Genomic DNA, 24,528 nt, shown 5'->3' on the forward strand with positions numbered 1-24,528 from the left:
CATCTTTGCTGGAGATGGCTTGAGCCCATGACTTGCAAAATCCAAGAAGCTAAATACTAATTTATGCTTTTAAAAATAAATATTAAAAATTACATATAGTGTATCTTTATTATCACATTTGCTAACAAGAGGCACGTCTTTTGTTCCAATTGTGAGATCCACATGCTTGGCACCACAGCACAAATCAGTCTTCCAACAACATCCCAAACATGCATCCTGTGGGAGTTAAAGACCGGAGCTGCCGTCTGCCATTGACAAGGACAGAAAGAAACAAACTGAATTCACGAACATCTTAGAGTTCCTTCTACAATGATTTTATTATAAATATGTTCTTTTGGAATAAACAAATATTGCATTCAAGACTATTTATCTGCCAACTTGTTCTAAAATAATAAAGGAAGAAAAATGGAACCAGGAACCACTTAGAAATAGAAGTAGCAAAGACACCTGCATGCCATGCTAAGCGCCTTTCCCCCAGAAGTAACAGAAGGTTAACAGGGAATATCACATATCTCATTAGCCCATTCAATTAAAGAAAGCTTTGAGTTTGGTAATTTGCTCTTGTTCTGTAAACTGAACAGCTTCTCCCCTCAGTCCTAAGTAGCATGGGGAGACGTCCTCAGAGCCCAGCATCAACAAGATCTTGACTTTGTACTTATTAACTCCTGGCTCATGAACAAAACTGTTCCCTATTTGCCAGGAGCAATGTCAGAGTAGTCCTTCAGCACTCCAGCCAGGTGTTCGTTGTGGGTCTTAAACCGGCGCTTTTTCTGTGAAGCAGGCTTTTTCCTTCTCTGAATAGGGGCCTATAAGAAAAGGTAAAAACAGAAACAGCTACTCAGAAGGGCAGAATAGTGAGGATGTTATTAACAATGAGCAGAAACCTTTTTTCCTGCTTGGTGGACCAGCTTCATGTGCCAATCCCTCCCATGCACCCCAGCCTCCCCACTCTCCCCAGTATGCTTCCCAGCCACAAACGAGGCCAGAGTGACAGTGCCGAGCACAGCTCCACTGGGATAACTAGGCAGACACAAAAACCTCCCACAACTATCCTTGACACTAAGTGGATTCAAAAGAGGCAATAAAGTTCTTTTTCATTTCTATCATTAGGCTTAAAAATACATCCTCCATTACCAATAAAAAAGACCGGACATAAATATGGCTAAACACAGAGTTACACCAAATGGGGGAGTGGATGGGCACACAAAGATTTGTTAAATATTATTCCCCATTCTTTTCTGTGTACTTGAAATTTAAAGTCACATGATTAAAAAAACATCAACAAACTAAGCAATAACAGGAAAAGAGCTCATAAAGTGCTACAACTCCACGAATTCAAGGAGATCACTGGGCAATACACCTTGCCTTTTAAGAAGTCCTACAAATTCATTAAATAAACACACATACACACACAAAATCACAAAGAAGGCAAGTTCCAAAGACTGAGAGTAGAAAAGGGAAAGGGAGAGGGGAAGAGCAGCTACAGTTAGGGTGTTCCCAAAACCAGGTTCGTCCTTGGACTACAGACAACCAATTAGCAGGTACAAGGCAATTCCCGAGTTTTTCCATTATAAATCCCTCCACTGATGGGGCTTTCGGACTACGTGGTAACTGGTTCCTAAGGAATCTAAAAGCCGACAAGGACAACAGGGGTTGTGATAGGGGCTAAGGCAGAGCCAGGCATAGAGGCCACAGGGGTGGTAGATCGAGGGGGAAGGGAGTGCCATTAAGGCCAAGATGATGAAACAAAGTCCTTTTAGAATAGAAACCAGGAGGGAACAAATGGGCACTAGAGGACAGTCAGTATGACTTGAGTACTCACTGCTGGGACAAGGGCTGGAGGGGTAACGAGGAACGCTCCCACGTGCCTGGGTAGCAGCATCCGGGGGCAGAGATCCGCTGGCCCCCAACACATCAGACAGGAACTGGTTTACATCTGACCAAGATCACTGATTAGGACACAGAAAAAACTAGAAGGAAGAACTGACTACCTCCTCTTCAGAGAGGCTCACAGTTCAAAGAATAGAGGATCACTTTTTTTTTTCCCCCCAAGAGACTACATACCACTTTCTTTGGTCCGGATTCCTGCATGGAAGAAATACCCTGTCGCTTCAGATATTCTTCAATTTTCTCCTCATCCATCGAATCCACAGTGACACTCCTCCAGAGTTTCTGAAACTCTACCAACAAGACAGCAGTTATTTTACAACAGATGTTTACAAGCTATAGCGTCTGTGACTGAATCCAGGACTCACGATGATCTCTGGTCTGAAGTAGCACATTTAAGATTTCGTTCTAAAATCACAGGCAGTGAGAAAAGAACACTCAAAGGCTGGACAGTGAGCAGCAGGAGGGCCTGAGACGACAAACTACGTCATCACGGACCAGAGCGTCGTATTCTAATCTTAGTCTAGTGATGCCGGCCCAGGTCCCTGAGAACTCCCTGCAGTGGCCATTCTCTTTTTAGTCCAAAACTCCATTCTCTCCAATGAAATCGTTACAAATTCCTGTTCATTCTCTGAACAACATGAAGGGAGACAGGGACCGAAGATGTATATGGAGATAAGAAGCTGTAAGAGTTAACGAGACTTTTGAAACCAAATAATCTGGAGATGAGTGACTGAGGCGTCAAAAAAACTCTTACACAAAAAAAAAAAAAAAAAAAAAAAAAAAAAAAAAAAAAAACTCTTACACAGTTTGGGCTTTTTTTTTTAAGATTTTTTTCATGAGACACACATAGAGAGAGAGAGAGGCAGAGACACAGGCAGAGGGAGAAGCAGGCTCCATGCAGAGAGCCTGACATGGGACTCGATCCCGGGTCTCCAGGATCATGCCCTGGGCTGAAGGCGGCACTAAACTGCTGAGCCACCTGGGCTGCCCGGGGTCAGTCATTTTAAAGAATGGCCTTCAGTTTGGGGTTGTCTAATACTTCTTCATGATTAAACTGAGGTTATAAATTTTTGACAATAAGGCCACAGAAATGACATTCCGCCCTTCTCAGCCCAAAGGGTACATGATGTCAAGGTCTCATTAACTGAGGCTGATAAACTGGTTGTGATTAAGCTGGTATCTCTCAGATTTCTCCATCGGGAAGCTATTCTTTTCCCCGTGTAATTAATGAGGATCTTAGAAACTAGCCCTTTATCTGATATGTCATTTGCAAATATCTTCTCCCATTCTGTAGGTTGTCTTTTAGTTTTGTTGACTGTATCCTTTGCTGTGCAAAAGCTTCTTATCTTGATGAAGTCCCAGTAGTTCATTTTTGCTTTTGTTTCTTTTGCCTTCGTGGATGTATCTTGTAAGAAGTTACTGTGGCCGAGTTCAAAAATGGTGTACCTGTGTTATCCTCTAGGATTTTGATGGAATCTTGTCTCACATTTAGATCTTTCATCCATTTTGAGTTTATCTTTGTGTATGGTGAAAGAGAGTGGTCCAGTTTCATTCTTCTGCATGTGGATGTCCAATTTTCCCAGCACCATTTATTGAAGAGACTGTCTTTCTTCCAATCGATAGTCTTTCTTCCTTTATCAAATATTAGTTGACCATAAAGTTCAGGGTCCACTTCTGGGGTCTCTATTCTGTTCCACTGATCTATGTGTCTGTTTTTGTGCCAGTACCACACTGTCTTGATGACCACAGCTTTGTAGTACAACCTGAAATCTGGCATTGTGCTGCCCCCAGCTATGGCTTTCTTTTTTACAATTCCCCTGGCTATTCAGGGTCTTTTCTGATTCCACACAAATCTTAAAATAATTTGTTCTAACTCTCTGAAGAAAGTCCATGGTATTTTGATAGGGATTGCATTAAACGTATATATTGCCGTGGGTAACACTGACATTTTCACAGTATTAGTTCTGCCGATCCATGAGCATGGAATATTTTTCCATCTCTTTGTGTCTTCCTCAATTTCTTTCAGAAGTGTTCTATAGTTTTTAGGGTATAGGTCCTTTACCTCTTTGGTGAGGTTTATTCCTAGGTATCTTATGCTTCCGGGTGCAATTGTAAATGGGATTGATTCCTTAATTTCTCTTTCTTCAGTCTCATTGTGTATAGAAATGCCACTGACTTCTGGGCATTGATTTTGTATCCTGCCACGCTGCCAAATTGCTGTATGAGTTCTAGCAATCTTCGGGTGAAGGCTTTTGGGTTTTCTATGTAGAGTATCATGTCATCGGCGAAGAGGGAGAGTTTGACTTCTTCTTTGCCAATTTGAATGTCTTTAATGTCTTTTTGTTGTCTGATTGCTGAGGCTAGGACTTCCAGTACTATGTTGAATAGCGGTGGTGAGAGTGGACATCCCTGTCTTGTTCCTGATCTTAGGGGAAAGGCTCCCAGTGCTTCCCCATTGAGAATGATCTTTGCTGTGGGCTTTTCGTAGATGGCTTTTAAGATTTTGAGGAAAGTTCCCTCTATCCCTACACTCTGAAGAGTTTTGATCAGGAATGGATGCTGTATTTTGCCAAATGCTTTCTCTGCATCTAATGAGAGGATCATATGGTTCTTGGTTTTTCTCTTGCTGATATGATGAATCACATTGTTTTACGAGTGTTGAACCAGCCTTGTGTCCCGGGGATAAATCCTACTTGGTCATGGTGAATAATTTTCTTAATGTACTGTTGGATCCTATTGGCCAGTATCTTGTTGAGAATTTTTGCATCCATGTTCATCAGGGATATTGGTCTGTAATTCTCCCTTTTGGTGGGGTTTTGGAATTAAGGTGATGCTGGCCTTATAGAACGAATTTGGAAGTACTCCATCTCTTTCTATCTTTCCAAACAGCTTTAGGAGAAGAGGTATGGTTTCTTCTTTAAATGTTTGATAGAATTCCCCAGGGAAGCCATCTGGCCCTGGACTCTTGTGTCTTGGGAGGTTTTTGATGACTACTTCAATTTCCTCCCTGGTTATTGGCCTATTCAGGTTTTCTATTTCTTCCTGATCCAGTTTTGGTAGTTTGTGGCTTTCCAGGAGTGCGTCCATTTCTTCTAGATTGCCTAATTTATTGGCGTATAGCTGTTCATAAGATGTTTTTAAAATCGTTTGTATTTCCTTGGTGTTGGTAGTGATCTCTCCTTTCTCATTCATGATTTTATTAATTTGAGTCTTCTCTCTCCTTTTTAATAAGGCTGGCTAATGGTTTATCTATCTTATTAATTCTTTCAAAGAACCAACTCCTAGTTTTGTTGATCTGTTCCACAGTTCTTCCGGTCTCGATTTCGTTGAGTTCTGCTCGAATCTTTATTAACTCTCTTCTTCTGCTGGGTGCAGGATCTATTTGCTGTTTTTTCCTCTAGCTCCTTTAGGTGTAAGGTTAGCTTTTGTATTTGAGTTCTTTCCAGTTTTTGAATGGATGCTTGTATTGCAATGTATTTCCCCCTCCGGACTGCTTTTGCTGTATCCCAAAGATTTTGAACGGTTGTATCTTCATTCTCATTAGTTTCCATGAATCTTTTTAATTCTTCCTTAATTTCCTGGTTGACCCTTTCCTCTTTTAGCAGGATGGTCCTTAACCTCCACGTGTTTGAAGTCCTTCCAAACTTCTTGTTGTGATTTAGTTCTAATTTCAAGGCATTATGGTCTGAGAATATGCAGGGGATGATCCCAATCTTTTGGTATCGGTTCAGACTCGATTTGTGACCCAGTATGTGGTCTATTCTGGAGAAGTTCCATGCGCACTTGAGAAGAATGTGTATTCAGCTGAGTTTGGATGTAAAGTTCTACAGATATCTGTGAAATCCATCTGGTCCAGTGTATCATTTAAAGCTCTCATTTCTTTGGAGATGTTGTGTTTAGAAGACCTATCAAGTGTAGAAAGCGCTAGATTGAAGTCACCAAGTATAAGTGTATTATTATCTAAGTATGTCTTAACTTTGGTTATTAATTGATTGATTTATTTGGCAGCTCCCACATTCGGGGCATAAATATTGAGGATTGTTAAGTCCTCTTGTTGGATAGATCTTTTAAGTATGATATAGTGTTCCTCTTCATCTCTCACTACAGTCTTCGGGGTAAATTTTAGTTTATCTGATATAAGGATGACTACCCCTGCTATCTTTTTTTTTTTTTTTTAAATATTTTATTTATTTATTCATGAGAGACACAGAGAGAGGCAGAGATATAGGCAGAGGGAAAAGCAGGCTCCATGCAGGGAGCCCGATGTGGGACTTGATCCCGGGACTCCAAGATCACGCCCCGGGCCAAAGGCAGGCACCAAACCACTGAGCCACTCAGGGATCCCCTACCCCTGCTTTCTTTTGAGGACCATTTGAATGGTAAATCGTTCTCCAACCTTTTATTTTCAGGCTGTAGGTGTCCTTCTGTCTAAAATGAGTCTCTTGTAGACAGCAAATAGATGGGTCCTGCTTTTTTACCCAGTCTGAAACCCTGCACCTTTTGATGGGGTCATTAAGCCGTTCATGTTCAGAGTTACTATTGAAAGATATGAGTTTAGTGTCATCATGATATCTATTCAGTCCTTGTTTTTGTGGATTGTTCCACTGAACTTCTTCTTAAAGGGGAATTTTAAGAGTCCCCCTTAAAATTTCTTGCAGAGCTGGTTTGGAGGTCACATATTCTTTCAGTTCCTGCCTGTCTTGGAAGCTCTCCTTCCATTCTCTCCTTCTCTCTCCTTCCATTCTGAATGAGAGCCTTGCTGGATAAAGTATTCTGGGTTGCATGTTCTTCTCATTCAGGACCCTGAATATATCCTGCCAGCCCTTTCTGGCCTGCCAGGTCTCTGTGGAGAGGTCTGCTGTTACCCTAATACTCCTCCCCATAAAAGTCAGGGATTTCTTGTCTCTTGCTGCTTTAAGGATCTTCTCTTTATCTTTGGAATTTGCAGGCTTCACTATAAATGTGGAGGTGTTGAACGGTTTTTATTGATTTTAGGGGGGATCTATTTCCTGGATCTGAATGCCTGTTTCCCTTCCCAGATTAGGAAAGTTTTCAGCTATAATTTGTTCAAATACATATTCTGGACCTCTGTCCCTTTCAGCATCTTCGGGAACCCCAATTAAACGTAGGTTTTTCTTCCTCGGGCTGTCATTTATTTCCCTTAGTCTATCCTCATGGTCTTTTAATTGTGTCTTTTTTCCTCAGTTTCCCTCTTTGCCATCAACTTGTCTTCTATGTCATTCACTCGTTCTTCCACCTCGTTAACCCTCGTCGTTAGGACTTCTAGTTTGGATTGCATCTCATTCAATTGATTTTTTTATTTCTGCCTGATTAGATCTAAATTCTGCAGTCATGAAGTCTCTTGAGTCCTTTATGCTTTTTTCTAGAGCCACGAGTATCTTTATAATAATGCTTCTGAATTGGCTTTCTGACATTGAATTGTAATCCAAATTTTGTAACTCTGTGGGAGAGAGGACTATTTCTGATTCTTTCTTTTGAGGGGAGGTTTTCCTTCTAGTCATTTTGCTCAGTGCAGAGTGGCCAAAAACAAGTTGTATTGGGAAAAGGAGAAAAAGAGGAGAAAGGAAAGAAAAAAGAAAAAGGAAAAAAGGAAGAAAAAAAGAAAAAAAGAGAAGAAAATGAGAAAGAAAAAGAAAGAAAGGAAAAAAAAGGGTGGGGAAGCAAACAGAAATAAAAAATAAAAAAAAAGAAACCACGGGGGAGTATCTTCTGATTCTGTATACTTTAAGTCCCTTGACTTCCCCTGGAACTTGTCCGTCTAGCTGGTCTTCTGGGGGAGGGGCCTGTTGTGCTGATTTTCAGGTGTTAGCACTTGGGGGAGCTGCTCTGCCCCCTGCCTGGTGCAGGGCTCAGTGGGGGTTGTTTACCCCGTGAGGCCCCAGGAGGAACAACCGCAGTGGCGGCGGCCAGCGCTAGAGCCCCGGATTCAGCTCCCGCAGTAGCTCCAGAGCTCTCGGTCTGCAGAGGCCTGGATGCTCCGGGGGCGGCGGGGCCACTGATCTGCTCAGCTCGGGGCAGGAGCGTCCTCGCTGTCCTGGGCCCTCCTGGCCTCTGCCTGTCCCGAGGGGAGGCCAGATCCTGGGCTGTGTCCCCGGCGCCCAATGCTCCCGGGGCTGCGCTGTTGGATTCGCGCTCCTGGCCGCGCAGCCCCCTCCGCGGAGCCGCCGCCCGAGCCCCTCCGAGCTGCTCCCGGAGCCACGCAGTCCCCTCCGCGTGGGGTCTCTTCCTCTGCTGGAGCCGCCTTGGAGCTGCGCCCCTAAAGATTTTTTTCATGAAAGACACAGGGGCGTGGGGGCAGAGACACAGGCAGAGGGAGAAGCAGGCTCCATGCAGGGAGCCCGATGTGGGACTCGATCCCAGGACTCCAGGATCACGTTGGGCCCACTTTAGAGTCTAAGTCTAAAGCAGTGAAGCCAAAGTGGGCTCCAGGTAGGGCCAAGGTCAGAGGTAATAGAGTAGACAGCTCTGCAGCTGTGTGAAGCCATGTCCCAGGCAACAGCAGGCCCCACGCCTGCCCCACACAGCCAGCACAGAGAAGTGTGTCCCAGCCTGGGCGGGGATACAGCAGACAGCTCCCACTCTGTCTGGCCTGCACCCTCCTAGCTGTAGCATTCCTGGTGCCCTTAGGAGCCACCACCCAACAATAGCTGAGATGGCAGCTCCCTGTGCACTAGTGTGGCAGCCTCACCAGTTGGCCTTCACTGCCTTGATGTCACTCATGAGGTTCTGGGCCAGGCAGATACCAAAGATCTGGGGGAGGGCGATGCCCACAAAGAGCCCGGCCCCAACACGGAGGCTGTCCTGCAGCCACTTCTCAAACTGGCCCGTGCAGCCTATGGTGTGGGTGGAGCCCTGCTGCTCCAACTTCAGCCTGAGCTGGCTCCTGCAACCACACTGGGTGCTGAGCACTTCTTCTGCTGTGTCCCTGACGCAGCAGAAGGGGATCCTGCAGTGCTCCCCGCTCAGGTTCAAGTCAGTGCAGTTGAAACAGATATTGAAGTGCCATTAGGCCCTTTGGCTCCAGAGCAAAACCAATATTCTGGAGCAAAGAGACAGTAGAGGTTAACGTCTTCCTGACAGGGCTTGACACTGTTACTGATGGAAGAAACTGAGCTGGCCTCAAATCCAGTCCTTGAATACAAAGGACAGGATCCCTGTTGCCAAACTCCAGGAAGAAAATGAGGCTGAGGAACTTGAGCAAGAAGGTGTTCTCCCAGAGAGCCCAAGATAGCCATCAAAGCGCAGCACCAACACAAAGCCTCCAACCACTACAAACAGCCACGTGGGGTCACGGGCTCCCAGATGGGTCAGTGCTGAGATGTTGGGAGAACACCCTTCTCACCCCAGGCCCAGAGGCCAGTGGCCAGGAACAGGGCCTCCCAGCACCCAGAAGATGTCAAAGCCAAAAAGGAAGTAGTTCCCATAGCAATCGACCTCTGGTTCTTGAAGTGATGCTGCTTGCCCGGCAACCGGAACTGGGGTTGGGTCAGCCCTCCATGAGCCACCCTGGGGTAGAGCTGCTCAGGCTATACCACATCCTCTTTATCCATTCATCAATCCATGTATGTGGGGATCCCTGGGTGCCTCAGCAGCTTGGCGCCTGCCTTTGGCCCAGGGCGTGACCCTGGAGTCCTGGGATCGAGTCCCACGTTGGGCTCCCTGCATGGGGCCTGCTTCTCCCTCAGCCTGTGTCTCTGCCCCTCTCTCTCTCTATCTCTCATGAATGAATAAATAAATTTTTTTAAAAAATCCATGGATATTTGGGCTGCTTCCATATTGTAAAAATAATCCTGCTATAAACAGAGGGGTGCATGTACCCCTGAGTCAGTGTTTTTGTATCTTCTGGGTAAATATCCAGTAGTGCAATTGCTGGATCCTAACATAGTTCTGTTTTTAACTTTGTGAGGAACATCCATACTGCTTTCCACAGGGGCTGTGCTAGCACATTACTTTTAACCCAGGTCTTCTTCATATTTAAAGAGTTTCTAATAGACAGTATATACTAGGGCCTGCTTTTGTTTCTAATCTGCAAATCTGTCATAATTATTATGTTTAGACAATTTACATCTGTCTCAATTATTATGTTTGAACAATTTAATATTAAAGTATTCAGATGATTTTGGATGTTTAAACAGATTAAAGTCTTAATTAGTATGTTAAATGATTTAACATAATTATTAATAATGGTTGGAATAAAATCTATCATCTTACCATTTCTATTTGTTCCAGGTACTCTTCTGCTTTTTTCCTTCCATTTCTGTGTTCATTTGGATTATTTTTTCTGATTACATTTTATACTTGCTATTGGCACACTATACTTTTTTATTGAGATACAACTGACATTTAACACTGTATTAGGTTTAGGTGTAAAACACAATCGTTTGATATAGACATACATAAAAAAATGATTACCAAAGTAATACCCATCACACACAGTTTTTTTTTTCCTTGTGTTGAGAACTTTTAAGATCTACTCTCTTTCCAATGTATAATACAGTACTTTTAAGTATAGTTCCTTCTTTTTTGAAAACAATTTTAGTGGTTGTCCTAGGGTTTATAATACATATATAATTAATCAAAGCCTAGTCACAAGTAAATTATACCAGTTCACATATAATGTAAACATGCTATATACAATACTGGGGGCACCTCAGTGGCACAGCTGATTAAGTGTCTGACTCTTCATTTTGGCTCAGGTCATGAGACTGATCCCCATGTTGGGCTCCATGCTTGGTGGGTGAGGACTCTGCTTGAGATTCTCTCCCTCTCCCTCCACCCCAGTCCTACACACACACACCCTCTCTAAAATAAATCAACCTTGGGGCACCTGGGTGACTCAGTCAAGTGTCTGCCTTTGGCTCAGGTCATGATCTCAGAGGTTGTAGGATGGACCCTGCATGGGGGGGAGGGGAATCTCCACTCAGCAGGGGCTCTGCTTCTCCTCCTCTTTCTCAAATAAATAAAAATCTTTAAAAACAGGGACGCCTGGGTGGCTCAGCGGTTGAGCGTCTGCCTTTGGCCTGAGACGTGATCTGGGATTCGGGATCGAGTCTTGCATCAGGCTTCCTGCATGGAGCCTGCTTCTCCCTCTTCCTGTGTCTCTGCCTCTCTCTCTCTCTGTGCCTCTCATAAATAAATAAAATCTTGGAGAAAAAAAATTTTAAAACATAAATAAATCTTTAAAAATAAAAAGATGTTATAATAGTATCTTTCCCTCTGACCTTTCAGCTATCATAAATTTTACTTCTATATTTGCTGTAAACGTAAAATACATTTCTATTACTTTTCCTTTATACTGCTATCTTTTTATTTTTAAAGATTTTAAAATTTATTTCAGAGAGAGAGAGCAAGAGAGACAGCACAAGGGGTAGGGGCGGCACAGAAGGAGAAGTAGAGTCCCCACCGAACAGGAAATGACATGGGGCTTGATCCCAGTACCCTGGGATCATGACCTAAGCCTAAGGCAGATGCTTAACTGACTCAGCCACCCAAGCACCCTTTTTCTTTTTTCTTAAGTAGGCTCCAGAACCCAATGCGAAGCTCAAGCTCAGAACCCTGAGATCAAGACCTGAGCGGAGATCAAGAGTGGGACACTTATCATAAATAAATAAAAATAAAAAAAATTTAAAAAAAGGGATCCCTGGGTGGCGCAGCAGTTTAGCGCCTGCCTTTGGCCCAGGGTGCGATCCTGGAGAGACCCGGGATCGAATCCCACGTCAGGCTCCCGGTGCATGGAGCCTGCTTCTCCCTCTGCTTGTGTCTCTGCCCCTCTCTCTCTCTGTGTATGCCTATCATTAAAAAAAAAAAAAAAGAGTGGGACACTTAACCAACTGACCCACTCAGGTGTCCCTTGAGCTCAACTGATAAGAAAAAAATTTTATTATATTTTTTAAGTGTTTTAATTAGAAAAACATGAATTTTATATTCATCTTCTATTTACAGCACACCTACTTATCTATATAGATTCAGGCTACTATCTAATATCATATCCCTTTTGCTTGAAAGAATTTCCTTAGTGAATCTGGTGACGCAGGTCTAATGACAATGAATTAACTCCGTTTCTGTGATACCCAGAGAATATTACTCTGAAAAACCATTTCTCCTTCATTTTTAAAAGACTGGTTTTGTGGAGCACCTGGGTGGCTCAATTGGTTAAGCATCTGCCTTCAGCTCAGGTCATGACCTCAGGGTCCTGGATAGAGCCACACATCGGGCTCTCTGCTCAGTGGGGAGAGTCTGCTTCTCCCTCTCCCTCTGCCCTTCCCTTCACCTGTTCATTCTCCCTAATAAATAAAATGTTTAAAAAAAAAGAAAAAAACTGATTTTGCTGGGTAGAAAATTCTAGGTTGAAAGTTTTTCTCTTTTGATCCTGCACTGTCTTTTGGTTTCCGTAGGTTTAAGTGACAAGTCTGCAGCAATTCTTTTTTTCCTCTATACTTTCAGTATTTTCTAATCATCAACTTTCAGCCAGTTCGAATATTAACACATGGGTGTTTCTATTTGCTATTTGTTTTGGGGGACTATTAGTGTGGTATCTACCATTACTTTTTCAAAATCCTTGACCATTATTTCTTTTGTCCTATTCTTTCTTTTCTCCTTCTAAGATTTGAATTACACATTCAGAACATGTGATATTATTCCCTCATAGACAATGGGTGTTCTATTATTCAGTTTTCTCTTTGCATTTTAGTTCAGATAATTTGCAATGGGCCTATGTTAACGTTGACAGATTCTTTCTTTGGTTATGCCAAGTATATGATGAGCTTATTGAAGGGATTCTTTGTCTATTACGGTGTTGTTCACTTCTAAAATTTTCATTCAGGAGCACCAGCTTTGTGCAGTGGCAGTATCGTAGTCAATGAGGTTTACCCGAGGCGTGATTATTGCTAATTGAAAACTTCATTCAGGAGCACCTGGGTGGCTCGGTCAGTTAACTATCTGCCTTCAGCTCAGTCTCGGGGTCCTGGGATCAAACCCACAGCAGGCTCCCTGCTCAGCAAGGAGTCTGTTTCTCCCCCTCCTTCTCCCTCTGTGCTCGCTCTAAATAAATAAAAATCTTTTAAAATAGGAACTCCCAGGTGGCTCAGCAGTTGAGCATCTCCCTTTGGCTCAGGGTGTGATCCTGGGGTCCTGGAATCGAGTCCCACATCCAGCTCCTGGCAGGGAGTCTGCCTCTCCCTCTGTGTCCTTCATGAATAAATAATTTTTTTTTTAAAGTCTTTTGAAATAAAAAAACAAGGAAATAAAAATTTCATTTCATTTTCTTAGAATGTCTACCTTTGAAATATCTTACCTGATTGTGCATGTTACCTGCCTTTTCTACTAGAGGCCTTAACATATAAATCAGTTATCGTAAATTCCATGTCTAACAATTTCCAGTAACTGGGTCCTGAGGATTCTAACTCCCATCTCAATACTATATCACTTTTCTCCTTGTTTTTACACCTCATGGAGAGAGAGTGTAAATGTGTGCACGCAGGACATCCTCTGTAGGACAGCTGAGACTGAGATAAACAGTCTTTGTGTCTGGATATGACCATATCTTTCCTTATGCTAGGCCTTTAGTGTGTGGATGTAGAGTCATTCTATTGTCAGAATATGAGCTTGGTCTGGAATCTGTTGCTGCTGTGGATACCCATAATGCACCACAGGGTCAAATTGCTCTAGCCATACCTTGTGTTTAGGGAAGAGGCTTGTTTGCCACAGAGTTTTTTTTTTCTCAGTGTCTACTCAATCTATGGTTTTAGGTCTTCCTCTTAGGCTGCATCTCATACGGTCTCTCTGCCTCCAAGCTCCTGTGACTCTCACAGAATTCCAGTTACCCATTCCTCTCCATCTCTTACCCTGGTATGGAGTGGGATTCTCTGAAATTCTGATCAAGCCTTGGTCACAGACAAGTACTATGTTCTTGGTATCTGGCATGTAGCCTTCTCCATGTTCCTGCCCACCCCCTAAGCTAAAGTTCAGGGTCGAGCACATATTTCTGCCCCTTCCCCAGGGTGGAAGGCTTTCTTTCTGTTCCATTACCTCTGCAGTTTAAGGTTTCTGTCTCACAGCAGACAGGCAGAAGGACTCAGACAGGGCTTCATGTCTTTATAGAAGCATCTACCATTCCCTTCCTCCAGACTTGCCTAAAGACAACAGTACCCAGCCCTATATCTTTTCTATAAGCATCCAGTGAAAATTTATGGAAGATAGCCTGCAAGTAGGTATGAATTCTCTCCTATGGGTTCTCAGCTCCCAAGGATTCTGTATCTTCTTACTAATACAATTTAAGCCCTTAGCAGTTCTTTATAATTGTCGAGTGGTGTTCATTTTGTCTGTCCCAGGTAAACAAGTGCTTGCATCCCATCTTTTCAGAGGTGCCGGTTTTTCCTTAGATTTCAGGAAAGAGCTGCAACCTCAGGTCTCTGACAGATTCAAGAAAACTGTAAATTTGCAGCTGTTTAGGGCTTATTATTATTACTCTAAGAGTAGAACAATACTTGACCAGCTTTCTCCATTTTAAGTGGAAGCCAGAAGTCCCCAACTATCCCCACTTTTTGGCTAAAGAACAATGGGATTGGGCAGCCCAGGTGGCTCAGAGGTTTAGCACCGCCTTCAGCCCAGGGCCTGATCCTGGAGATCTGGGATCGAGTCCCACATCAGGCTCCCTGCATGGAGTCTGCTTCTCCTTCTGCCTGTGCCTCTGCCTCTCTCTCTCTCTCTCTCCTGTGTATTCTCATGAATAAATAAATAAAATCTTAAAAAAAAAAAAAAAAAAGAACCATGGGATTAATGCAACTAGCTCTGCTCACTTTGGGCTTGTGTGAGAGAAAATAGTTTCAGGTCAAACTTCCAAGTTAGCAATAATAACATGACTCTAATTCCAAGAAAACACAGAATATTTTTAAAAAATATGTATCAGAGGAGCCTTGGGTAGCTCAGCTGGTTAAGCATCCAACTTGATTTCAGCTCAGGTCATGATCTCAAGGTCGTGAGATCCAGCCCTGTGTCAGGCTCTATGCTCTGTGGGGAGTCTGCTGGAGATTTTCTCTCCCCCTCTCCTCTGCCCTTCCCCCTGCTCACTTTCTCCCTCTAAAATAAATATATTTTTAAAAGATTTTATTTATTTATTCATGAGACGGGGAAGGGGGGCAGAGACACAGGCAGAGGGAGAAGCAGGCTCCATGCAGGGAACCCAACGTGGGACGCCATCCTGTGTCCCCAGGATCATGCCCCGGGGCTGAAGGTAGCACTAAACCCCTGAGCCACCTGGGCAGCCCAATAAATAAATCTTTAAACACAAATAGGTAAATAAGTAAAATATATACCAAACCAGAATTTTATTCGTCAAATTTACCACAGTTGTTGAAGTATGTCACACCAAAAAGAATAGTTCAGGCATTTTAACCCATGGCTTGTTAAATTCTAACTATTCTTCGTTTATCTAGAGTTAAGTATCACATGATATAACTGTATCTAGAATAAGCATCACATAATAGAACATGATACTATGATACAGTATAACAACTGTATACTTTTCTCTGTATAAGCAAAAAGAATAAAAGTACATATATGATAAAGACATCTTTTATTCAGAGGTAACTTCAGTCAATACACTCTTTATCAAGCATCTGTATTAGTAGCACTGCAAAATTTCAGTTCCTTTTTTTTTTTTAAATTTATTTATTCAGAGAGACACAGCTAGAGCTAAACCGCTGCGCCACTGGGGCTGCCCAAAATTTCAGTTCCTTGAAGACTGAAACTACTGTGACTTTCTACTTGACATGTAGAAAGCTTATAGACTTCAAGCCTCTTATGATACAATCACAGAAGCAATAATACCTATTGGAATAGTGACAGAATGGTCTAGTAAGAATATGTATACTAGTACCACCAAAACAATACACAATATAAATTGTAATGGCACAATGGAACTGAAAATAGATTAAAATTAAATTTAACTACTTTCTTTTGCTAAAACTATTTTCTGAGGAAAATCCATGAAAAAAGAACTCTTCAATGGGGACGCCTGGATGGTTCAGTCAGTTAAGCATCTAATTCTTGACTTCAGGTCATGATCTCAGGGTTAGGAGATTGGGCCCCACATAGGGCTCTGCACTGGGTATGCAGCCTGCTTAAGATTCTCTCTTCCCCTCTCCCTCTATCCCCCACCCTCCCCAAAATCTTTTTTAAATATCATTGTTTTGCGATAAAACATTTCTACATTAATCCCTGCCTTTCCTTAGCTTAGTGCTATTACAGTATTTAAATATTACATGTACTATATAAATGTATCACAGCTGCATAAATACTTTAAGATGAACAATGAAAAGCAGGGCCCAATTTTAGAGGCATGATCTCACAGGATCCCAAATTTAATTACATTTTAATGTATGCAGGAACAAAAAATGTAGAGTTGAAAGAGGTACAAAATCATCTGATTTTCTGTAATTTCATAAAGTCAGTGCAAGAAAATACAAATTCAAGATAATCTCTATTTTCTATGAAGCTGGCAAAGTCAACTAAAAATATCTGGTACTGGTGATGGTAAATAATTGGATACTTTTTCATATACTGCTGTAAAGGGTAAATGGGTCCCAAAATATTGGTGCAAACTTTACAAAAGGCATAAAAGGCAAAGTGTTGAAAAATTTTAAAATACGCCTTCTCTTCTGATCTTGCAATTCTACTTAAAGAACTACAATAAGAAAATAATCAGGCAAGGACACATATATTTATGTGCAAGTATTATTTTTAATAGCATATAGCAAAACAAAACCAAAAATTGCATTTCTTAGAGAGAGCATCAAAAAAATTGTTTTAAGATACATCCATAAAATAGAAAGCCATTAAAAAATTAACTAACTAAAACAGCATCAGAGCCCCATGAAAAGGAGCTCTGGGAGAAGCCCGTATTCTAAGGATAAAGTTGAAATCATTAGCAGCAATGAAAGAAAAGTCAGACTGTTATTGGACTTCTCACCAGGAATGCCCACAAACTTGACAAAACTGCAAAAGATCACTGCAAATGTGACCTCACATGGCTAAACTGGCTCTGGTTCTTTGCTATCTAACAACACACAAAACTACAGATCCACTTAGTCAATAACCAGAGAGCTCAGTAAATGTGAATAAATAACTAGAATAGATTTAAGATTTAAACACCTAGTATTTTGATACTATTTAATATTTTGAATTCTACTAATAATAGCTAATATTACTATTACTCTTACTATGTGCCAGGCTCTGTTCCAAGCTCTATGCACATTTATTTTTAACTCATTTAATTCTCATAAGGACCATGAGACAGATACCATTACTCCTATTTTATAAATGAGAAATCTCAGAAGTACCTCACCTAAGCTAATAAGGAGCAAAGGTAACATATACACCTACAGATTAACTATTCAAACCATCCTCTTGACCACTGCATTTATACTGCCTCTAAATGAATAAGATCCTGATAAAAGAAAATAAATGGCTTTGTGAAATAAGATATATACCTAAATTCAACTACTGTGTTCACTTACCCTATTTGACTTTCTAAATTATTACAAATAAACTCTCTCGTTTTGTGCTATATCTCATTTTAGAAGATTTGCTTCTATTACAGATAAAATGAAGGCTATCCTCAGCCTGATGGAAAGCTTCATCACTCAGTAATTCCTCTTTAGCTAAGACTGCCACCTACTGGGCTAAAACAAACATCTTCATCAATGCAATCAGGACAAAGCATTTTGAGTAAAATATGAACAAAGAAAGTGAGAGAAGACAAATGTTAGAATATGAATCAATTTCAGTGGATATTCTCTGGAAACACAATTTATATCATTAGCAAAAACTCATTTTTTAAAAACTAGTGATTTATGCCATACTGACCATTTCAACTACAATAGTGTCCCAACCTTAAAGTTCCTATAGGTTGTGACTGTTCCCTCAGTGTCTATAGTGTACAAACAGCACAATGATAGTATGCAAGAACCACTGTGTTCCTGTGTCAATCTTCCCTCAGTCTTAGGTAAGCTCAAGAACAGAGACCTTATTCACTTTGACATTCTTGCATCACTGAATGTGTTGAATGAAAGAATTCAAGAAAAGAAGCATGAAGACAACATGTCTTAATTAACTGTTGTCTATTTTATAAACATAAATCGTATCTTTAAAATAATTTTCAACCCAGATAGTTCGTTTTATGGGGAACATTTGGAAATGTCTGGATACATTCTGGTTGTGACACACTGTGGGGAAAGGTACGCTACTGGCATCTGAAGAAGCCAGGGATTCTGTTAAACATCTACAATAAATAGTGACAACCCCAACACCAAAAAATATATATATATATATCCAGCTCCAAATCAATATTGTCATTGTTGAAAAATCTTTCTTCCTCCCAGCCATCTTTCTTAGAAAGTAAAGATATTAATGAAAAAACACCAGCTGATGAGAAGAAACTGAGCCTAGGGGACACCTGCATGGCTCAGTAGTTGAGCATCTACCTTTGGGCTCAGGTCGTGATCCCGGGGTCCTGGGATCAAGTCCTGCATCAGGCTTACTGCAGGGAGACTGCTTCTCCCTCTGCCTATGTCTCTACCTCTCTCTGTGTCTCTCATGAATAAATAAATAAATAAAATCCTTAAAAGAAACAAAGAGGGCAGCCTGGGTGGCTCATGGTTTAGTGCCGCCTTCAGCTGATCCTGGAGACCCGAGATCAAGTCCCATGTCAGGTTCCCTCTATGGAGCTTGCTTCTCCCTCTGCCTGTGTCTGTGCCTCTCCCTCTCTCTCTGTCTCTCATGAATAAATAAAATCTTTAAAAGTCCTATGAAAGAAAGAAAAGAAAAGAAAAAAAAGAGAAAGAAAAAAAAAAGAAAAGAAAAAAGAAAGAAAAGAAAAAAGAAAAGAAAAACAGCCTAGAACCAAATTCTGTTTACATATATAAACAAAGAACTTTTTATACTGGTTTAATACACACGTGATTTTCTAGGAACATACAATGTATAATATAGAGAGAATACAGTATGATTAACCTTTGAAAACCTCAGAAAAACTTCACTGTGTATTTTGCAGACCTCTGCCAAGAATTCTTTATCACTTATGGAAAACACCAATTATGCTATATAGGTTGCCAATGCATCACACCTGTACTGATCCATTTGTAGCTATCACATTCAATGGTGACTCTACATATTAATGTAAACAATTGTTATTTATATCTTTTATATTCTAATATAAACATGCTTGAATAATTACAAATACTAAAATACATTTTTAAAAAATAAATCAATTTCCTTTTATTTCTCCTTCTATTACAGTTAGAGTATTATACTTCCGGGGGTGGGGGTGGGGGGGCAGAGGAAGAGGGAGAGAAAGAATCTTAAGCAGGGTCCAAACTCAGTGCAGAACCGGGTGTGGGGTCTCACAACCCTGAGACTATGAACTGAACCAAAATCAAGAGTTAGACATTTAACTGACTGAGCCACCCAGGGGCCCCACTTTTTTTTAAGTAAGCTCTACACCCAATGTGGCACTTAATTCACCACCTGGAGATCAAGAGTTACATGCTCTATTGACTAAGCCAGCCAGGCCTCCCTGCATTATACTGACTTAAGAAATTATGTCTCAAAGTAGGCTATATCATCCAGAAATTATATATGACTAACGAACAGATTACAAAATATTTGTTCTCAGGCTGCACTGAATCAGATTTAATGATTAAAAACCACTAACCTAAAAAAAAATAATAATAATAAAAAAAAAAATAAAAACCACTAACCTATGAAAAAAATCAGAATCTTTACTATAGCCTTCGCCTTTACTACTCTCTGCTTGAACTCCACAATGGCACATACATGGACACCACTCTGGTACTTTGCAAGGTTAGTTCCACCTCATTTTTCCACAGCAGTCTTCTCTGAGTTCCACCCCTCCTACGGATTTACTATCTTGCACTACTTTATTTGTCTCTTTTCTAGAATTTGATACAATCTGTCATCATTTTTTATTTTTTATGTTGTCTATTTTATCCTTCAAAACTATGTAATAAACTCCACAAAGGCAGAGAGTTGCATACCTCCTTCATTACTGTATCCCCTGCATTTAGCAAAATGACTGGGGCATATAACAGGACATCTCAATTTGTGCTGAATAAGTGAATTCATGAATACACAATAATAAATTGTTACCAAAGTCCCCAGAAAGTGTTAACTAGGAAATAAAAATGAAGTTGATAAAATTATACCTAGAAGTTTAAGCAAATTACTTAGAGATATAGAGAATCACTTTGTATATGAGAACCTCCCAAAATTATACACTTACCAAATAATGAGGAGAATATATCATGTAATAAAGATAATAAATATAAAATGACACTTCGGAACGTTAAAACCAACTTTCTGCCAATTACAAAGTAATTATTTAAACAAAAGATGACAGGGTATACAGTAAAAGAATGGGAAAAATATAGGAGTCCCAAAAAAAGGCAAGGGATTAAAAGAATAATATGAGAGATTTCAAAGTAAAAGAACATTAAATACAACCAAGAGGGATGCTTTACAATGATTTTAAACACAATCCTTACACTATGAATGTCAAAAATCTTAACAAACCAAAAACTCTGCAGGAAAACATATACAGGAAGGAATAGCAAAATTAACATAACAAAAAAGTAATGGCAGATTTTAATGTTTGCTCAGTCACTACTCATACCAAATAGTCAAAAACTAGTACATAAAGGGTGATTTGACAGATTTAAAGTATTTTCCTTTAAAACAAAAATACAACAAAAGTAAAATAGATAAACCAACAGTATAATAAGGAAAAGAAAGTCCAAATACAAAAAATTAGCAATAAAAAGGAAAAACTAGAGAAAAAAATTAAATTATAGGGCCATACTCTCCAAAAAACATGTTATTAAATTTGAAATTAAAAATGGATGATTTTAGGAAAACAAAAATTACCAAAATTAATTCACAAGGTGGGAAAGTTAATGAAGGACATAACCAAAGAAGAGATAAAGAATACTGTCAAAGAGGCAACAAAGACAAATATACTACTCATGGGTATCTGTGTTCAAATCTTCCAAGTAATTGAATATTCTCATAAAAATGGAAAGGGAGGGCAAAGGGTAGGAAGGAAGAGAGGAAGGGAAAACTGTACTTCTCTTTTGATGTATCCAGCATCACACACAAACCAAACCCTGAGAAAGTAAACAAAAAAAGAAACTGGATACTAAAGCAAAAGCCCTTAAATACATAGAAAAAGAGTCCAGAGATATATAAAGTTAAAAAAGGGTTATTCTAGGCATATAAGGACAGCCAGTCTTAGGAAATCTTAGTAATACATTTCAACACCTATTAAATAAGCTAACAACAAAGACTTAATAGATGCAAAAATAACTTATCAATTTCCCTTCCTAATACCTTCTGATATATATAGCTATTTCATTAACATAAAGAATGCATACACATATGCAGCATGTAAAGGGTTTAAGAATATTTGCTGCAGCATTAAGTACTTAAAATATCCATTCATCAGGTACACACACATAATGGAATACTAAGTAGCCACATAGCATTATAGAATATCTCTAATAGAAAAAAAAATAAACATCAACTTATATAATTTATTTCCAGATATGTGGGATTTTACTAACAAGCATATATGGTTACTTATCATCTGAGTGGAAAAAAGTGAAAATCCTCATCTTGGGGCACTTGGGTGGTACAGTCAGGTAAGCGTCTGACTCCTGGTTGCACCTCAGGTCATGATTTCAGGGTCATGCCCTGCATTGGACTCCTGTTCAGCCCAGAGTCTGCTTAAAATCCTCTCTCCCTCTCCTACTGCTCCTTCCCATCCCACTCTCTCCCTCAAATAAATTAAAGAAAGAAAGGGAGAGATGGAGGGAAAGAAAGAAAATTAATCCTCATCCTGTCCTTATAAACCAAGTAATGAGGAGATGGGAAAAGTTTAAGCCAACAAAGCCCATAAAAAATGGCAAATGAAAACAGGGGTAATATTAAGAAATAGAAATACAGAAAAAGATGCACAAACAGGAAAAGGCTGAGCAAAGTTAAAACACAGATATCCACAGAAAAATCACACTGGGGACAGAAAATACTAATGATTTGGTATAATGATTAGTGTGAGAATTACAGAACAGAAAGTATACTCTTAAAATTTCTCCAATAAATATTATCAAGAAATCCTAGAGTTCCATACTACTCCTAAAGAGCTACTGTAACCTCAATATTTGCTTCAATTTGAACATCTATGTAACAGAACAGATAAGTTACACTATGCTGCCATCTGAAGAGCAGACTTAATGCTAAAACTTCCCAAAGAACATTCAATTATTTTGATTGTTAAAGATACCAGAAAAATGGTAGAGAAACTAAAACAAGTGCTATACTGTATTAGAAAGTGGAGAGACAGAAGGTTTAATCAGCAATAAAAGAGTAAGTCATTCTAATACTTCAAGCTGAAAAATCAAGAAAAATACAAGCATATTATTTAATACATTAAGGGAAAAACCACCCAAAGAATTAAAATAGGGACACCTGGGTGGCTCAGCAGTTGAGCATCTGCCTTTGGCTCAGGGCGTGATCCCGGAGTTCCAGGAACAAGTCCCATATCGGGCTCCCTGCATGGAGCCTGCTTCTCCCTCTGCCTATGTCTCTGCCTCTGTGTGTCTCTCATGAATAAATAAGTAAAATCTTAAAAAAAAAAAAAAAATTAAACCAGTTAAGTACTGCCACAAATGGGACTCAAATTAGTGAAAGGAAAAAATATATACACTTTTCACTGTAAGATCTTCCCACCTGAATAGGTGATACTCAATGTTCTTTAAAACTACATTTTTTTTCAAATGGATTAACTATGTCAAAGAATAAAGGAATTAACTTTTTTTAAACTTTCAAAAATTTTTTTAAAGATTTTATTTACTTATTCACAAGAGACACACAGAGAGAAAGAGGCAGAGACACAGGCAAAGGGAGAAGCAGGCTCCATGCAGGGAGCCTGATGTGGGACTCGATCCTGGGTCTCCAGGATCATGCCCTGGGCTGAAGGCAGCGCTAAACCGCTGAGCCACCTGGGCTGCCCAAACTTAAATTTTTAAAGAAGTTCACTTCTACCTAATTTACATACAAAAAGCTTACCTTATTACATAGTACAATACAGAATAACTAGAATACTTTGAAAAAAAATTTTCTAAAGTAACAAACATTTACTGAGAACCAACTACACGCAAAGTACTCTCAAGCACAATTTTCCACCAAAACACAACATTCTATTTCCTAAAACAAATCATGGTCATCTAAAGTAACTTCAGGTTGACTGAACTCCTATCTACAAGCACCACAAGCCCAAATATCTACAGCCAGATAACATATTAAAAAAAAAAAAGGGATCCCTGGGTGGCGCAGCGGTTTGGCGCCTGCCTTTGGCCCAGGGCGCGATCCTGGAGACCCGGGATCGAATCCCACATCGGGCTCCCGGTGCATGGAGCCTGCTTCTCCCTTGGCCTGTGTCTCTGCCTCTCTCTCTCTCTCTGTGACTATCATAAATAAATAAAAAAATTGAAAAAAAAAAAAAATCTCAGAGCTATTGTACAAATTACAAAGTCATAATCAAGACATGTATGGGCTACTAAAGGGACAAGAATTCTATGTGCATTTTTAATACATTATTTCTGCAATAGAATCTCTTTTATTCGATACAATAAACAAGAGTCACTAGCACTACCAGTTATAGCAATTAGTTTCACTATTTGCAATCTAGTGTCACTTTTTTACTTTATGTAATTCTATACTGTTAGAAATTTTTGGTATGAGTTTGTACTACTTTTCAAATTTTATAATTAATATGGCATTTAATTATTTTCTTGCCTTTCAGTTTAAAATTACTACAGATTTACAGTACAATATCACATTTTTCTAATTGAGAATTTCTACTTGTATGCTAGAGATTTCCCAAGACTAAACTCTTGTTTACTATTTTATCTGACAAATACTGATGAAATATTTTTTAAAGATTTGAAAGAAAGAGAGCGACAGAGGGCCTGCACACAAGGGGGAAGAGAGGGGCATAAGAGGAGGAACTGAAATCATGACCTGAACCAAAATCAAGAGTCAGACATTCATCAACTGAGTCATCCAGGTGCCCCTGAAATACTTTTTAACTAAAATCCAAAATACAGGCATCACACTAATTTAGTACAAGACTCCTCAGAAGCTTATTAGCATCTGACTCGACAAGAGTCAGAAAAAAGTCATTTTCCCTATCCAATCTGATAATCAAAAGACTCAAAAATTACTTGAGAATATCAGTCATCAAGAAAAAGGTTTTTTTCCCATCCTGTATCAAGCTTTCACATCAAGATATGATGTAATACTTGTAGAATATTAGAAATAAACTAGTACAGCTGAGCTATAAGCATAAGATATCATACCCTACTATACGATTACAATTAACCTAAAATCTTTCAAATTATGTATTTCAAATTGCATTGAGAAACACTGTTAGTGCTAAGATTATTAGCTACGCTCTAAGAGATGATAAAGCTAATGAGCACTACTATAAAATTTAAGTTATAATTGGATTATAAATTGTGTCATCCTATATTTGTAACATACTTG

General features: G+C 39.9%; 1 protein-coding gene and 2 pseudogenes across 2 annotated transcripts in view; 1 reads left to right on the forward strand and 2 right to left on the reverse strand.

Moving 5' to 3' along the window:
• Positions 1–292: 292 nt before the first annotated feature.
• The window catches only part of GTF2E2 (general transcription factor IIE subunit 2), a 77,145-nt gene continuing 52,909 nt past the window's right edge, over positions 293–24,528 (reverse strand). Inside the window, exons 7-8 of one of the 2 annotated variants that reach the window (XM_077849051.1) lie at positions 2,065–2,180; positions 293–806 (exon numbers count right to left, since the gene is read on the reverse strand). In XM_077849051.1, the coding sequence (XP_077705177.1) occupies positions 690–806; positions 2,065–2,180 (233 nt within the window). In that variant the 3' untranslated portion in view covers positions 293–689. Of the gene's footprint in view, positions 807–2,064; positions 2,181–16,630; positions 19,622–19,667; positions 21,090–24,528 lie in introns of those variants that run through there. The other variant, XR_013352884.1, reaches the window with a different exon arrangement.
• LOC144285103 (tetraspanin-17 pseudogene) lies at positions 2,684–13,833 on the reverse strand (annotated as a pseudogene).
• Positions 12,741–12,818, forward strand: LOC144285153 (U4 spliceosomal RNA; annotated as a pseudogene).

The sequence above is a fragment of the Canis aureus genome, chromosome 15 (assembly GCF_053574225.1).
Source record: "Canis aureus isolate CA01 chromosome 15, VMU_Caureus_v.1.0, whole genome shotgun sequence".
NCBI lineage: Eukaryota > Metazoa > Chordata > Mammalia > Carnivora > Canidae > Canis > Canis aureus.